We start from the raw sequence: 16651 nt of genomic DNA on the forward strand, positions 1-16651 counted from the left end.
ACACCTGGTTTAGACTTACACGCGTGTAACTACATACATTTACTATACTTAAACACCTGGTTTAGACTTACACGCGTGTAACTACATACATTTACTATGCTTAAACACCTGCGTTTAAACAAAACAGGCATCGTAAATTCGGCCCCCAGTCTTTAAATGGAAACGTCTCTATATCTATGTCTAGTTTGACATCCAAGAATAAAATACAGTTTAAACAAATTAACTTTAAAATAAACACAAGAAACCAGATTTCCACGTATATTAGCATGTTTCCATATGTGCAAAAGTTAAACCAAAAAAATCCGCTTGTTGGTGATATCAATATATACTCGGTCGATCAACAATCTATTTATCTTCTTTTTTTTTCTTCTTTTTTTGTTTTTTTTTGGTGGGGGGGGGGGGGGGGGGGCAGAGTGATTTTCTTTTAAAACGTTAGGGTCGCGGTCGCAAGGTTTTTCTAGGGACGATCGGCTAATCGGAATCAACTATTATTTTCTTTGGGCCTATATCTATAGAAGGGTTAACCTGATACCGTAATATCCAGCATTTATGGAGAAGCCCTAGTAAGTTGTATGACTTGTGCCTAAGCCATTTGTTCTTTAAAAAGCAATACAATATGTTTCAATCAATCCAGTAATAAAATAGACCAGTGACCAAACGTTTGTGTAACCACCACCACCCCCCCCCCCCCCCCCACACACACACACACCCCATTCTACTCTCACATATTTCTTAAACCGATCATTTCCGCTCCAACATACGATGGAAATCACTTTTCAGTCTTGTGATTAGTGGTTTCAAGGTGGTGACCCGGTCGCCACAGTCGTACAAATCCATTAAATAAGCAGGGTCAAAACTGTGTGCTTTGTGACGTAGAAGTTAACCTGAAACTACCGTAAATCCTTGAATCGAAGCCTAGGCTTCTATTTTTATTTCTTTTTTCGCTATGATCCGAGACTCGGACTATAGGCAGGCTTCAATTTTTTTCAGAATCATTTTCTTGTCGTGCTGTTCTCGCCATGTGGTTAAACATGTGACGTCATTCAACGGAAGTGACGAGTATAATTCTATTCAAGGCAATCTTCTATTTATTTCGTGACGCTCTGAGACCCGGCCTCTAACCGAGGCAGGTTTCCATTCAAGGCAATCTTCTATTTATTTCGTGACGCTCTGAGACCCGGCCTCTAACCGAGGCAGGTTTCTATTCAAGGCAATCTTCTATTTATTTCGTGACGCTCTGAGACCAGGCCTCTAACCGAGGCAGGTTTCTATTCAAGGCAATCTTCTATTTATTTCGTGACGCTCTGAGACCCGGCGTCTAACCGAGGCAGGTTTCTATTCAAGGCGATCTTCTATTTATTTCGTGACGCTCTGAGATCCGGCCTTTAATTGATGCAGGTGTCTATTCAAGGCAGACCTATATTCAAGGATTTACGGTATGTCTATAATTTAAATTTGGAATAAAAACTGACCAGACGTCTTTGGTAATGCGGAACGTGTTGTATCCAGGAGACGTGGGGCAGACACTTGCTCCGGGACACTGGCAGACGACAGAAGACTTTTTGCCGCTCATTTCAGAAGTGATCGTGGAACACACTGTCCTGTCTGTCGGACACTCTGGCAACTGAAAATAAAATAAATATATTTGTTTAACGACATCACGGTGGATATTAAACTACGGAAATTTGGTGCAGCAAAGGATGGTTTTTGTAATGCATTTTTCCTATAGATAGAACAGTGCGTAGGCCTACTACAGCCTTTGGTGTATCAGTAGTCGCAAATGTCCCATTTAATAGCACACTGGGCTAGTTGTTAATTGTTAGCCTAGTGGTTAGTGAGAGAAAAGAGGGTGTAGTGGCCTTACACCTACCCATTGAGTCGTTAAAATTCGCTCTGGGTGGGAGCCGGTAGCGGGCTGCGAATCCTGTACCTACCAACCTTATGTCCGATGGTAAAGTAAAGTTTGTTTTATTTAACGACGCCATTAGAGCACATTGATTTTTTATGTTATCATCGGCTATTGGACGTCAAACATATGGTCATTCTGACACTGTTTTTTAGAGGAAACCCTTTTACAACAGGCAGCAAGGGATCTTTTATTTGCGCTTCCCACAGGCAGGATAGCACAAACCATTTCCTTTGTTGAACCAGTTATGGATCACTGGTCGATGCAAGTGGTTTACACCTACCCATTGAGCCTTGCGGAGCACTCACGCAGGGTTTGGAGTCGGTATCTGGATTAAAAATCCCATGCCTCGACTGGGATCCTAACCCAGTACCTACCAGCCTTATGTCCGATGACCTAACCACGACGCCACCGAGGCCGATCCCATTTAATAAAACTAAATTGTCGGCATATCGAACAAAAGCACAGTAGCATTATCACCTAATTATCATTATATGCATGTGTCACTTGTAATAGTTTATAAACTACACATTTCCACACGTAATCCTTGCATAATTAATTCGAAAATATTAAAAATAAAATGTAATGAATTGTCACTGGATGTAAAGAGTAGCTTCTCCAATACTATCAACCTCCATCTAGGTTCCTGGATTCCAACATTCTTTTCGAATTGACTACAAACAACTATGGGTTGCCACTACGAAAAATATATAATGTTTCTATCATTCCACGAGCGGATCCTGACTTTTGTTAAAGGGGGCATCAAAACATTTCTGAAACGGGCAATTTGAAATTCTCAAAGACTAATTAGCTGATTTTTTTTATTTTTTTTTTTGGGGGGGGGGGGGGGGGGGGGGGGGAGGAGAGGGTCACAGGAACACTGAAAAAATATACTCAAGATCCACCAAAGCACCTTCTGTAGATTTTCCAGTGTTGTTTTGTGTTTGTTTGTTTTGGGTTATTTTGGGGGTTGTTTTGTTGTTGTTTTGTGTGTGTGTGTGTGTGTGTGTGTGTGTGTTTGGTTGTTGTTGTTGTTGTTGTTTTGTGTGTGTGTGTGTGTGTGTGTGTGTGTGTGTGTGTTTGGTTGTTGTTGTTTTTTGTTGTTTGGGTTTTTTTTTTTTTTTTATTTTTTTTTTTTTTTTTTTTGGGGGGGGGGTCTTTTTGTTGTCTTCTCTTAGTACACGTGGTTATGGATATTTCCTCTTTGCATTTTAAACTTAAATTAATAAACATTTTTGGCGAAAGGCCATAGTTAACCAACTTTGATAGAGCACATTTAAGAAATATGTAAAACGAAAAACTATAAATACGAATAAATAAATCAATAAATAAATGCAATCAAATACAAGAATATTATTGTTGCTAACGTTGTTGTCAAATTCTTCGTAATGTCTCATTGATTAACTCATATTTCTTACGCAAAACCTTAATCCAAATGACCGAAAAGCACATTGTCCTGAAGACCAATCGTTTATTTGTAAACCGAGACAACACATCAATATGATTTCAGGATATGTGTATAATTGCATCCCATATAGTCAAGTAATTATGAATAATTCCAACAATGTTCAACATTGTGTATATTTCCTGGACGAATCAGACATCAAACATAATCCCTGATCTTTTCGGGAATTGTACATAATTGCTCATTGGACACATTTCTTGTAACATATACAAGAGCGTCATTGTATTTATGCTTCATTTCTATCGGATGGTGCTTTGGCACGTGAACCCTAATGCGCGATTAACCGTGCTATTTGTAACATTGACGTAACCGAACCGGCATCAAATTCACTAAACATCGTGGGCTGAATTTACGAAGCCTGTGTATCTTAAACGCAGGTGTTTTAGCATCGTAAAAGTGTGAAGTTACATACGTGAAAGACAAAAACAGACTTTCTAAATTCTGCCTATTAACTTTACGTTTAGGGTTAAATGTACATTTATTTATGTATTTTTATCTGTTCCACATAGAAAATTACGTCAGTATTGATCACGTTACGAACAAACGAAATTGATTTATGTATATTTCGAAATGTATTATTTGTACTGTTTGTAATCGTAACAACCAATTTGCAGTTCTGAAGTTACATATGTGCTCGAAACTTTAGCTTAGCCATCAAGGCCCCGTTCCACGAAACGATCTTAGCCCTACGACCACCTTAAGTGCATAGCTACCTTATGTACTTAAGGTGATCGTAGCACTAAGATCGCTTCGTGGAACGGCGCCCTGGGCTGTTTGTCCAGGGTCCCGTTCAACGAAGCGATCTTAGCCCTAAAATTATCTTAAGCGCATAGCTACCCCATGCACTTAAGTTGATTTTAGGGCTAAGATCGCTTCGTGAAACGGGACCCCAGGATAGTAATTAGTGGTTAGTTGTTAGCGGTTGGTGAGAGAGAAGTCGGCGTAGTAGTCTTACACTTAACAACTGAGTCATTAAACGTCGCTCTGGGTGGGAGCAGGTACCGGGCTGCGAACCCAGTACTTACCGGTCGTAAGTTTGATGACTTAACCATGACGCAGATACAAGATGTAGCCCAGATGTAAAGTGATTGCTTGACGCACGGTCTGTCTGAGATCGATCCCAGTCGGTGGGCCCAGTAGGCTATTTCTCGTTCCAGCCAGTGCACCGCGACTGGTATATCAAAGTCCATGCTTGGGCCTATTGGGTTATTTCTCGTTTAAGCCAGTGGTGTATCAAAGGTCGTGGTATATGCTATTCTGTCTATTGGATGGTGCATATAAAAAATCCCTTGCTACTAATGGAAAAATGTAGCGGGTTTCCTCTCTAAGACTATATGTCCAATTACCAAATGTTTGACATACAATAGTCTATGGTTAATAAATCAATATCCCCCAGTGGTGTCGTTAAACAAAATATACTTTGTTAAATAGCTACCAACGTGTTTTTTAACCACGACACCACTGGTCAAACTCGTCCCTAAAATTGAATAAAACCACCTAACAAAAACAGTATTTTCTTAAAACACAACGTGTATGTCGACCATTGTGTATATCTGTAATGAATTCGCTTGCAGTCTATGAGATCTGAAAATTCTTCCTATTTGTGTACGGCGCCTGGACACAAATGATTCGCCCCAAAGGCTAAAACACAAACCAGTCTCCAGAACCTTGTTTGTTGGCACAGCGTTAATGAAAACGAAACTTCGACGTCTCGACATTTCGGCAAATTCGTCGTTAATGAATTTGACGTGATTTCCACACCAGCACGGGATCATTAATTGTGTTACGGATTGTAACCCCGGACTAATCGCATTGCCCAGCTTCCTAAATCTCTCATAGCGTCCTCCCGGAACACTCAGTGACGGCGCAAAACGCTGGCAAGACCAGTCTGTGCTGATATCACATTGATTTGTCCACAGGCATTAATCTAATAGATTCCAATTGATAACGACAACCTTTTAGAGCCCTGTGCTAGAGCCCACACATATTCGAAAATGCGAGCGCGTGTACAGACACACGTGTGCGTGCGTGCGTATGTATGTACACAAACAAGTATAGTTTGCTCATTCTGACAGCGTTATAATAAAATGATGCATGCATGCATGCATACATACATACATACATACATACATACATACATACATACATATATTGATTGACAGACAGACAGATAGATAGATAGATAGATAGATGGATGGATGGATGGATGGATGGATGGATGGATGGATGGATGGATGGATGATGGATGGATGGATGGATGGATGGATGGATGGATGGATGGATGGATGGATGGATGGATGGATGGATGGATAGATAGATAGATAGATAAAAATAAGATAATATATATACAGATAGATAGATATAAAGATAGATTGATAGATATTACGATAGATAGATATTAAGTTAAAGTAAAGTTTGTTTTTTATTTAACGACGCCACTAGAGCACATTGATTTTTAATCTTATCATCGGCTATTGGACGTCAAACATATGGTCATTCTGACACTGTTTTTAGAGGAAACCCGCTGTCACCACATAGGCTACTCTTCTTTACGACAGGCAGCAAGGGATCTTTTATTTGCGCTTCCCACAGGCAGGATAGCACAAACCATGGCCTTTGTTAAACCAGTTATGGATCACTGGTCGGTGCAAGTGGTTTTACACCTACCCATTGAGCCTTGCGGAGCACTCACTCAGGGTTTGGAGTCGGTATCTGGATTAAAAATCCCATGCCTCGACTGGGATCCGAACACAGTACCTACCAGCCTGTAGACCGATGGCCTGCCACGACGCCACCGAGGCCGGTCAGATAGATATTACGATAGATAGATAGATAGATAGATAGATAGATAGAAGTGCCCCCTCCCCCTTAGAAACAAATCCAATGTTTTAACAGACGAAGGAAGGAAATGTTTTATTTAACGACACACTCAACACATTTTATTTACGGTTATGTGGCGTCGGACATATGGTTACGAATTACACAGATATTGAGGTAGGACACCCGCTGTCGCCACTTCATGGGTTACTCTTTTTCGATTAGCAGCAAGGGATCTTTTATATGAACCATCCCATAGACAGGATAGTACATATCACGGCATTTGATGTACCAGTCGTGGTGCACTGACTGGAGCGAGAAATAGCCCAATGGGCCCACCGAATGGGATCGATCCCAAACCGATCTCGCACCAAGCAAGCGCTTTACCATTGGGCAGATAGATAGAGAGAGACAGACAGATAGATAGATAGATAGATAGATAGATAGATAGAAGTGCCCCCTCTCCCCTTCAAAACAAATACAATGAATGTATTTGTTTGTAGAGGAGCACACATGCAACATCTTGGTCGGTTTGTATTGGTGATGCTGTGGAAGAGTGCCTATCCACGTCATGTTTAGTGTCCTTGTGAACATTGTAAGCGCCTTTTACACTCACATATCCCAATTCTGAATTTACTGTAGTCTATGTGCCCATTTTAACGATTGCACCCCTTCCCTTGAAAACATCCGTCTTCCGCCGCTGAGAATGGTCAGTTTCCAAACCACTCATCTAATGATATCAAATTGCGGGAATTAGACGCTACTAATAAGACAGAATGGTCAAGAATTGCCTTGGTAGACCGTTTCGTGTGAGATTATACACGAGTAAGTGTTTCCTCGATTGCACGCACACACACATTTACATTGTTAGGAAGCCATTTTATGCGGGATTTCTGACGGACAGTGTACACTTAATGAATTTTGTTGCTTCCACTAAAAGTGAAAGATTTTTCGGTTTCTTCTGCTAGTGTCAGACTATCAAATGTCACGACGGAGTTCGCCAACTGGCCAATCTCTCGACTTTTACGTCCGTCCATTTGTTAGTCTGAGCGCTCTTCCACTCGATTCTCGTCGTATATAACGACTACGTACACAACGTTTCTATTGAGTTGGTAAACGTCGTCGTGACAGTTGATATTCTGACACTGGCATTAAATACTACAAAATACAAAAAAGTAGTATTTAAACACTAAAGCATATTTTTCACTATTAAAGCTGTTTATAATCACTAAAATTAAACATTACTTACATTTTATTCTTTAGATTATCCATTTCCGTACAACCGAAGTGTTTCTGGTCAGCCTGGTGTTTCTAATACCACAAAATGATTTTTTCATATTTTATAAAACGCACGTGCGTCTGAGAAATGTCGGTTATGGAGACGCGTTTTACACAATGTTTAAGGGTATTTCAACGTCACAGACTCTTGTTTCACTCTGTTGTATCCAAATGTGTTACAGGTTTGTGAATTAACCAAACTTAATGTCCATTTTTACGGGTTGAAACTAGGGTCTAGGTGAAAAATATGCCTTAGTGTTTAAAAACTAGGGTCTGTCCCTTTAACGGTCTGGCCTCGGTGGCGTCGTGGCAGGCCATCGGTCTACAGGCTGGTAGGTACTGGGTTCGGATCCCAGTCGAGGCATGGGATTTTTAATCGAGATACCGACTCCAAACCCTGAGTGAGTGCTCCGCAAGGCTCAATGGGTAGGTGTAAACCACTTGCACCGACCAGTGATCCATAACTGGTTCAACAAAGGCCATGGTTTGTGCTATCCTGCCTGTGGGAAGCGCAAATAAAAGATCCCTTGCTGCCTGTCGTAAAAAGAGTAGCCTATGTGGCGACAGCGGGTTTCCTCTAAAAACAGTGTCAGAATGACCATATGTTTGACGTCCAATAGCCGATGATAAGATAAAAAATCAATGTGCTCTAGCGGCGTCGTTAAATAAAACAAACTTTTACTTTAACGGTCTGTTATGTGTAACGCAACCAACGGCCACTATTTCGGTCCCAAATGAATAGCAGAAGCTGTTATAATGGCCATCAAATACATTGACCATAGCAACAAACGCAATTGCAAGCGCTAATGCCGTAGGGATTGTCGTGGAGTTTTTATTTATCCTCGGCATCTTTTTTGCTGTGGGCTACATTCGATTTTCCGTAGACATTTTCTTAATTACAGGGAGTGTCATATACATTTTACGCGGTGTGTGTGTGTGTATGTGTGTGCGCGTGCGTGCGTGCGTGCGTGCGTGCGTGTGTGTGTGTGTGTGGAAAAAGGTATTCTCACACAATGTTTTTGTATAAAAATATGTATACATTGAAAAAATAAATGTCTGTGAATATAGGTGTTCTCACACTATTTGATTTTGCTTTTTGCATCACAAACACTATGTATACATTGAAAAAAATGCTTGTGAACAACCTAGATTTTTATTTTTAAAATTAGAAAACTAAATGTCAAGAGTTGTTTAATCGTAATTTCATCAGAGTTCTGTGTCATGTTCCGGGTTATTTACAAGATAACATTTTCTATCTAAGGTGTTCGATTACTGCTACAAAGATATGACAGTCATACACATGTTCTCTGTGCATTACTGCTACAAAGATATGACAGTCATACACAGGTTCTGTATGCATTACTGCTAGAAGGGTATGACAGTCATACACGTTCTGTATGCATTACTGCTACAAAGATATGACAGTCATACAGAGGTTCCGTCTGCATTACTGCTAGACAGATATGACAGTCATACGCAGGTTCCGTCTGCATTACTGCTAGACAGATATGACAGACATACGCAGGTTCCGTCTGCATTACTGCTAGACAGATATGACAGTCATACGCAGGTTCCGTCTGCATTACTGCTAGACAGATATGACAGCCATACAGAGGTTCCGTCTGCAATACTGCTAGACAGATATGACAGTCATACGCAGGTTCCGCCTGCATTACTGCTAGACAGATATGACAGTCATACAGAGGTTCCGTCTGCAATACTGCTAGACAGATATGACAGTCATACGCAGGTTCCGTCTGCAATACTGCTAGACAGATATGACAGTCATACGCAGGTTCCGTCTGCATTACTGCTAGACAGATATGACAGACATACGCAGGTTCCGTCTGCATTACTGCTAGACAGATATGACAGACATACGCAGGTTCCGTCTGCATTACTGCTACACAGATATGACAGTCATACGCAGGTTCCGTCTGCATTACTGCTAGACAGATATGACAGTCATACAGAGGTTCCGTCTGCAATACTGCTAGACAGATATGACAGTCATACGCAGGTTCCGTCTGCAATACTGCTAGACAGATATGACAGTCATACGCAGGTTCCGTCTGCAATACTGCTAGACAGATATGACAGTCATACGCAGGTTCCGTCTGCATTACTGCTAGACAGATATGACAGACATACGCAGGTTCCGTCTGCATTACTGCTAGACAGATATGACAGACATACGCAGGTTCCGTCTGCATTACTGCTACACAGATATGACAGTCATACGCAGGTTCCGTCTGCATTACTGCTAGACAGATATGACAGTCATACAGAGGTTCCGTCTGCAATACTGCTAGACAGATATGACAGTCATACGCAGGTTCCGTCTGCATTACTGCTAGACAGATATGACAGTCATACAGAGGTTCCGTCTGCAATACTGCTAGACAGATATGACAGACATACGCAGGTTCCGTCTGCATTACTGCTAGACAGATATGACAGACATACGCAGGTTCCGTCTGCATTACTGCTAAACAAATAAAACAGACATACAGAGGTTCCGTCTGCATTACTGCTAGACAGATATGACAGACATACGCAGGTTCCGTCTGCATTACTGCTAGACAGATATGACAGTCATACGCAGGTTCCGTCTGCATTACTGCTAGACATATGGCAGTCATACCGGCTCCCACCCAAAGTTTAACGAGTCAGTGGATAGGTGTAATGCCATTACACCGACTTCTCTCCCACTAACCGTTAACAACTAACAACTAACTCACGGTCCTGAACAGACCGTCCAAATAGCTGAGGTGTATGTCCAGGATAGCGAGCTTGAACCTTAATTGAATATATATATGAAAATAAGCATAAATGAAAGAACCAATTTAGTTAAACATAAATGTCCATTGCTAGTTTGATTCAATTCGATACATCGGATATTTAAGATCATTTATATTAAGTGCTGAGAATTTGAAATTTTCAAAAGGTGAACAATAGACTACACATAAGTAATACAATATTTATAGTCTAATGTAACGTCCATTGGCAATAGTAATGATCTGTTACTTACATTCATGATAGTTATGTAATATTTACCTCACGACTGAAAATATATCTTCCGGTTTTAATGGTAATCCTTTTATTACATAGATAATGATACATGAGTGGCCGTTAGATACTATTTATCTCACAACGTGTTGTTTTAAAATGTATCTAACGAGCAAAAAAAAAAGGTTTGCTACGTTTTTAAACGACGAGTTGTGAGATAAATGGTATCTAACGGACACTAATGTATTATTCTATTTCTTACATATCCTCAAAAACCAGGTTTTAAGCAAATTTTTACATCTTTATCGACTAAAAAATATGTACAACCCTTCACTTGTAGCTGACTTACGCGTTACAGACACATGATTGTCAGGTTAACTACATGTCACCGTGTAATCGATTTCCACCGTACTGTTTTTTATTGCCTGTATGGCATTGGTGACCTGGTCATCACCTAGGAGCAGCAAGTCGTATGCCTTGAAATTCTTAATACACGAGCGTGTGTGTAAACAACCCATGTGTTATCAGAAATGACGCATGGTGTTCTAACCAACGAGTGTGTAAGAAAGTTTTTTGACAATATGCCGTGTCGTTAATCGTCCGATTCCGCAGTAAAGTACCCATGCGGGCTGAATGGTAATAGTAATGAATTTCACAGTGAAATTACAGCTACTGCTCATTACGAGACTATTTCTAGATTGTTATAAAATAATCAAATATATATAATCGACAACACCTGATCCCACTGTTATGACAGTGATTCATGAGTGCATGTCGTCACAGCTGTACTTACAAGGCACGGCGGAAGCAAGTAGACGTGGGGGAGGCGCTGAATGATATCGAGGGCGACGCTCTCCCGTAAAGTTATGGTAATACACTCTCTCTCTCTCTCTCTCTCTCTCTCTCTCTCTCTCTCTCTCTCTCTCTCTCTCTCTCTCTCTCTCTCTCTCTCTCTCTCTCTCTGCCTTAAGGTTTACTAGATAGCCGTGCATGCTTATTCTAAATAGCACTGTCAGGGGCTAGGTTTGATATATTAAACTAGTCTGGGAGTAGCAGTCCTCTTTATGACGATGCAAGAAATCACCGGTGAAGGATCTCCTCGGGTAGGGCGAGACACTAGATAAACACACATTTTTTTTAAAAACATTTTGCCAAAAAATATACATTTTGTAGGCATACATACATATTTATATATAAAATAATATAATGTGCACACTGCGGGGAATGGTATGTAGCATCGGGTTACAACCGATAAAATTCTATAGTAAATGGGTAATGCATGCATAGCAATAATATACAATAATAACATATGTCATGTATCAATGTTGTCTGTTCTGTGCGTGGTAGCAGTTTTCAAATACTTACACAATTTAATTAGGCGTTTTGAATTGTCGCTGGACAGTAGTTGCGTTAATTTAAATGTTGATGGTTTATTGTAATAAAAAGGTTTAATATATTTATCTCTTATGCTACTGAAGAAAGTGATATTCGTCTTCTACTACATTCATATTGCACAGACGACAAATTCTATTATTCCTGTCAATATTGTGGTATCTGCCCGTTTCTATAAAGAGATTATGGGAAGATAATCTATATTTACTTAAAATATGTTTGTATTTCAAGGCAATAGGTTCTGCAAATAATGTTGTAAGCAATAATTATTAACAACGAATTTGTATAACAGACATTTTGGAGAATTGTTGAATATAGCATACATAGATTGGATAAATTGATCAGTCATTCTCTGTTTGAATAGTGATATAAATGTATTGCGATTTTCTACATTTTGATTATACCATATGTGACCAAAACCATTAGTGAGAAGCAGGTCTCTTATTTGACTAACCCAGTTAACAGAACGTGGTTTTCTTATGCACTCGTCATATAGGGTGTTATAACACTCTTTCAAAATACAGTTATCTGTATTCAACAAATTTATCCAATATTCAACCATACGGATGTTCCTACTTATGTACAAAGGTGATCTACCTAATTCAAAATAGACCATCATATTAGTAGTGCTCCTTTTCACGCCTAAAATACGTTTACAGAATTGTAAATGTAGGATCTCGTGACTATTTGCTTTGTTAAAACCCCAAACTTCACAGCCATAATTTAAAATACTACTAACATATGTATCAAACAGTGATAGTAATGTTTCTGCATTTAAGAAATAGTTACTAGTTTTACCAAATAGAGCAGCCATAGCTTTTCTACCTTGGTTGCATATTACCTTCTGAGCGGTATTAAAGTTTTCATTATAATGAAGACAGACCCCAAGATAGTTAAAGCTGTCAACAATTTCTAAATCGGTTTCGTGGTATGTCCACCTTAGATAGAGAATAATAGAATCAACCACTATTTCGCAAAATTCTCATTCGACTCTGCATAGTGCAGAGATAAAGACCTGACCATGTATTACGGTTTTGTCGTTCAGATGTAAACGAACTTTAAGGGACAACAAATAGTAACCAGTCAAACTCTCTTCTCGGTTAAAACCACACTTGTCAAACATCATCCCTGTTAGAACCTCTGGCGCTCAAATTCCCCTTGTGAAAACCCACCGTGTACATATTATATTTATTACCCTCGCCATGAATGTCTGGGTGTGCGTACAAGTTTTGTACTCACCACTATGTGTGTATTAGTTGTTAAATACCGGCCTCGGTGGTGTCGTGGTTAGGCCATCGGACATAAGGCTGGTAGGTACAGGGTTCGCAGCTCGGTACCGGCTCCCACCCAGAGCGAGTTTTAACGACTCAGTGGGTAGGTGTAAGGCCACTACACCGTCTTCTCTCTCACTAACAACTAATAACTAACCCACTATCCTGAACAGACAGCCCAGATAGCTGAGGTGTGTGCCTAGGACTGCGTGCTTGAACCTTAATTGGATTATAAGAACGAAAATAATTTAAAAGAAAGAATGTTGCTAAATGACGTCATTTCGAAAGTAGCCTCATCTTCCCTGGTCTCGTTGAGTAATGTTGGAAGTTATTGTCGAATTTTACATTATTTGAAGGTGGGTAATAAATAAAATATCACACTCGTTTTCGCTATATAACATTTTAACAAAACTCATTAACTTTCGTTCGGTCTGATAGTAACATGGCAAGGTCATTCGTTTAGTAAAAATTAATATCTTGCGAAAACTCGTATAATATTCTATAAATAGAGAGAATAATACATGAGTTTCCGTTTGATACCATTTATCGTACAACGAGTTGTTTAAAAACGTATCCAACGAGCGAAGGACACGAATGTAATATTCAATTTTTTTAACATACCTCAAAACAATGAAAATGTAAACAATATAATGAACTATATTATGTTGTTACAGAACGTAGCCTAACTGGGTCATGGCGTATGGATACTTGGCTTTAAGCATACATACCACGTCATAACCAAATCACTATACTAAAAGATCCGTTTTCCTTAAAAAATAGAGCACTCTAAAACATTTGCCAACCACTGTAATAATAAGCACTGTAATAATACCTCTAATTTTGAATATAAATGCCGTCAGTATTCCAATGACGTCACTTTACATCTCCTTACAATAACACTAAACTGGGCCATGACCTCTCAGAAACGATCTCCAACATACGTTGTATATGATTTTGGGTTTATTAAAAGTAACCAACTGATGACCAGCAAGGAAGAAGACAATATCACATGAACGTGTCCCTATACACTGACGTTTGAGGCAGATTGTCCATCCTGGGCACACAAAAATAAATAATTCTATCGTTTTATCCACACATTTAGTTAGTTGTTAGTTGTTAGTGCTTAGTGAAAAAGAAGAGGGTGTAGTTGTCTTACACCTACCCACCGAGTCGTTAAAATTCGCTCTGGGTGGGAGCCGGTACCGGGCTGCGAACCCAGTACCTACCAGCCTTATGTTCAGTGCCTTAACCACGACACCACTGAGGATAGTATCTAAACATTCCGACTCAACAGTTTGGAATGTCTTTTCAAAACCAATTGTTAACAAACAATAAGGACATTCTAGTTCACACAAAAGTCCATAATACGATATTAATCCTAATATGTTCTTCTGTGAGTAGTCTCTTTAGAAATCCTCTTCGTGTTTGTGATTTTCTTAATTATATTGGGCAGAACCTTTTTTCAATTTGCAGGGAATAGCGCCAGTTTTAAAGTATATTTTTAGTACAGTAATAGGTCGTTCATATTTAGTTGTCTATCTCGGTCTACTTTTTTACCGGCCTCGGTGGCGTAGTGGATAGGTCATCGGTCTACAGGCTGGTAGGTACTGGCTCCCACCCAGAGCGAGTTTTAATTAGATATAAGAACGAAAATAAGTTGAAATGAATGTGTCACAAACGAAAGCGCAAAGAAAACTATTAATATCTCCCCACCCCTACAAACTTGTAAAAAAGCTACTGTTATACCGTTTGATGACAGATTTGTACCATGTATATATATTTGTGCGTGTGTGCGTGCGAACGTGTATGTGTGTGTTTTAACAAGACTATTCATAAAATACGTATCACCTTTTTTATTCTAATACTACATTGATGAACTCATTTTCGTTTTGATTTTTTTTTTAGGATAATTGGTAGAGAATAACCTTATAAAATAAAATATTGACAATGTTTTCGGTGTGCAATACTTCCTTTTTGTCATATATTTCAGCTATCTTTTTTATTGAAATAATTTCATTTTACTAAGATGAGAATGCATTCTGTGTTTTTTTGTTTTTTGTTTTTTTGTTTTTGTTACTGTTTTATTATTATTATTATTATTATTATTATTATTGTCCTTTCGTATCATTTTGTTTTATTTCGGAATATTATAGCTTTTATAAATTCATCACGTATATTTTTTTGTTGTAATTTTTTTCAATTTTCTTTAGTTAAATTGCCTGACAACATTTCGTATTTGACAATTTCCTGTTTGTTTCAAGATATTTATTCTGCTTTTGTGAATTCCGTTTTTCTCTTTGCTGAATATGCAATATTTTCAATCCTTATGGCCATCTCAATAATTTCAAGAAAAACCCCCTAAAAAAACCCAAAAAAACAACAGCTGGTTTTTAATGGAGGATATCAGACTTTTTAGCTTTTCGTCGAAAATATAATACAAGTCATTAGTGTCTGAAGAAAGTGAGGTTTCGTAAATTCGGCCATGGAGTTTAAAGATTTTTTTAATGAAGTATGACATGAAATCAACGGCATATATATTTAGAGCGAATTACTACGGTATTATTGATAATTACGTACGAATACTTTTAGTGTGACAAGTATACTGACCAACAATAGAAACGCAATTTTAAAGGGTTTAAAAAACAAACAAAAAAACACACCACTAGAGCACATTGGTTTTTTAATCTTTGGCTATTGGATGTCAAACTTTTGGTAATTTTGACATATAGTCTTAGAGAGAAAACCAGCAACATTTTTCCTAATATAAGCAATGGATCTCCTATATACACCATTCCATTGACAGGATAGCACATACCACGGCTTTTGATATACTAGTCGTAGAAAGAGAAATAGCCCAATGGACCCGCCGACGGGGATCGATCCTAGACAGACAGCGCATCAGGCGAGCGCTTTACCACTGGGCTACGTCCCGTCATTTAATTTAGTGGGGGGGGGGGGGGGGGGGGGGGGGTGTTTTATTTTGTGTGTGTGTTTTTTTTTTTTTTTTTTTTTTTTTAAATAATTCAGTTTGAATTCTATTAATTTTTGTGTCCATTAAAATTATTAATGTCACCATTTTATGTCTATTTTGAAAATGTATTTACCAAATTAATGTATCATGAATAGATATTGTTGTTTCATTTATTCAGCATATATCTAGAGAGAAAGAAAGAAAGAACTGTTTTATTTAACGACGCACTCATTACATTTTATTTACGTTTATATTGCGTCAGACATATGGTTAAGGACCACACAGATATTGAGAGAGGAAACCCGCTGTCGCCACTTCATGGGCTACTCTTTTCGATTAGCAGCAAGGGATCATTTATATGCAGCATCCCGCAAACAGGGTAGTACATACCACGGCCTTTGATATACTGGCTGGAATGAGAAATAGCCCAATGGGCCTACATCGACCGCGCATCGAGCGAGCGCCTTACTACTGGGCTACGTCCCGCCCCACATTTAGAGAGAAACGCACGAGTACCCGTCGGAAACATTTATCTTTTGAGA

The 16651-nt window shown here is 39.0% G+C and overlaps 1 protein-coding gene across 2 annotated transcripts in view; it reads right to left on the reverse strand.

Moving 5' to 3' along the window:
- Window positions 1-16651, reverse strand: part of LOC121374045 — a 54096-nt gene that overhangs the window by 13979 nt on the left and 23466 nt on the right. For both annotated transcript variants that reach the window (XM_041500942.1, XM_041500934.1), the window contains exon 2: window positions 1473-1624. In XM_041500942.1, the coding sequence (XP_041356876.1) occupies window positions 1473-1624 (152 nt within the window). The remainder of the gene's footprint in view (window positions 1-1472; window positions 1625-16651) is intronic.

This window comes from Gigantopelta aegis, chromosome 1 (genome assembly GCF_016097555.1).
Source record: "Gigantopelta aegis isolate Gae_Host chromosome 1, Gae_host_genome, whole genome shotgun sequence".
NCBI classification, from domain to species: Eukaryota; Metazoa; Mollusca; class Gastropoda; order Neomphalida; family Peltospiridae; genus Gigantopelta; species Gigantopelta aegis.